Genomic DNA, 1,300 nt, shown 5'->3' on the forward strand with positions numbered 1-1,300 from the left:
CCCTTCCTAACGCCAACCACTCAGAGAGTGTAGTGGGTGCTTTTACGTGTCACCCGCACGAAAACAACCACGCTCGAAATGGTGTCTTTTATGTGCCACCCGCACAATATATAATATAAAATAAAAATGGATGGTACTATGAAATAAAGTATTGAATGTCTTATTGAATATATGGAATATGTCTTATTGAATAGATGAAATTATATAGATAGATAGATAGATAGATAGATAGATACACACACGTCTGTCTTTGTATCTATGTTTGTCCTCATCAACACCACTTGACAACCGGTGTTGGTTTGTTTACATTCCCAAAACTTAGTGGTTTGGCAAAAGAGACTAATCGTAATAGGCTTTAAAAAAGTACTGGGATTGATTCATTTAATTAAAAATTTCAAGGCGATGCCCCAGCATGGCCACAGACTAATGACTGAAACAAGTAGAAGACAAAAGATAAAAGGAAATCTACCAACTGCTGCTATTTCTAGGAAATTGAGCGGGAGCATATAGGTTCAGAGTTTTCAATTTCAGTCGAATGATGGCAGGCAAATATCTTTTTAACCCATCATCTCTGTATATCTCTCCTCTTATGCATTACAGTTGATGCAAGTGATGATCCATGCTCAGACATTTACTGTGGGAAAGCACCGTTTTCTGAGCCAGAGACTCAATCCTTGAAAACGTTCATACAAGCGTCATGGCCTTTGATAGGTTACATTTCCCTGCATGCATATGCACAGCTGATTATTTGCCCTTATTCATACACAAAAGCGACTCCAGAAGATTTTGAAGAACTGGTAAGCTGATATTTTATTCTAAGCTCTGTATTATATTGTATCTTTTATATTTTACCTTTTACTTGTTTCAGCCATTAGACTGTGGCCATACTGGGGCACCACCATGAAGTACTAGGGTTGAATGAATTGACCCTAGTACTTATTTTTTTATAAGCCTGGTATTAATTTTATCAATTTTTTTTTGCTGAACTACTAAGCCACAGGGCTGTAAACACACCAACACTGTTTGTCAAGTAGTGGTGGGGGTAGAAACACAGAAACAAAGACACTCACATATATATATATATATATATCATCATCATCATCATCATCATCGTTTAACGTCCGCTTTTCATGCTAGCATGGGTTGGACGATTTGACTGAGGACTGGTGAAACCGGATGGCAACACCAGGCTCCAGTCTGATTTGGCAGAGTTTGTGTGTGTGTGTGTGTGTGTGTGTGTGTGTGTGAATAAAAATAAATATACAAAAAAAGGGTTTTGTATGATCGTGTATAGAGGAAT

General features: G+C 37.6%; 1 protein-coding gene across 7 annotated transcripts in view; it reads left to right on the top strand.

The window, feature by feature from the left end:
- Positions 1-1,300, top strand: part of LOC106878458 (carboxypeptidase B) — a 16,761-nt gene that overhangs the window by 11,126 nt on the left and 4,335 nt on the right. For 6 of the 7 annotated variants that reach the window (XR_008266999.1, XR_008267000.1, XM_052977642.1 and 3 more), the window contains exon 7: positions 601-797. The exons of the other annotated variant lie outside the window; for it this stretch is intronic. Coding sequence is in view for 4 of the 6 variants with exons in the window: in XM_052977642.1 (XP_052833602.1) it covers positions 601-797 (197 nt within the window). In the remaining 2 variants the exon portion in view is untranslated. The remainder of the gene's footprint in view (positions 1-600; positions 798-1,300) is intronic. 7 annotated transcript variants of the gene reach the window in all.

This window comes from Octopus bimaculoides, chromosome 28 (assembly GCF_001194135.2).
Source record: "Octopus bimaculoides isolate UCB-OBI-ISO-001 chromosome 28, ASM119413v2, whole genome shotgun sequence".
NCBI lineage: Eukaryota > Metazoa > Mollusca > Cephalopoda > Octopoda > Octopodidae > Octopus > Octopus bimaculoides.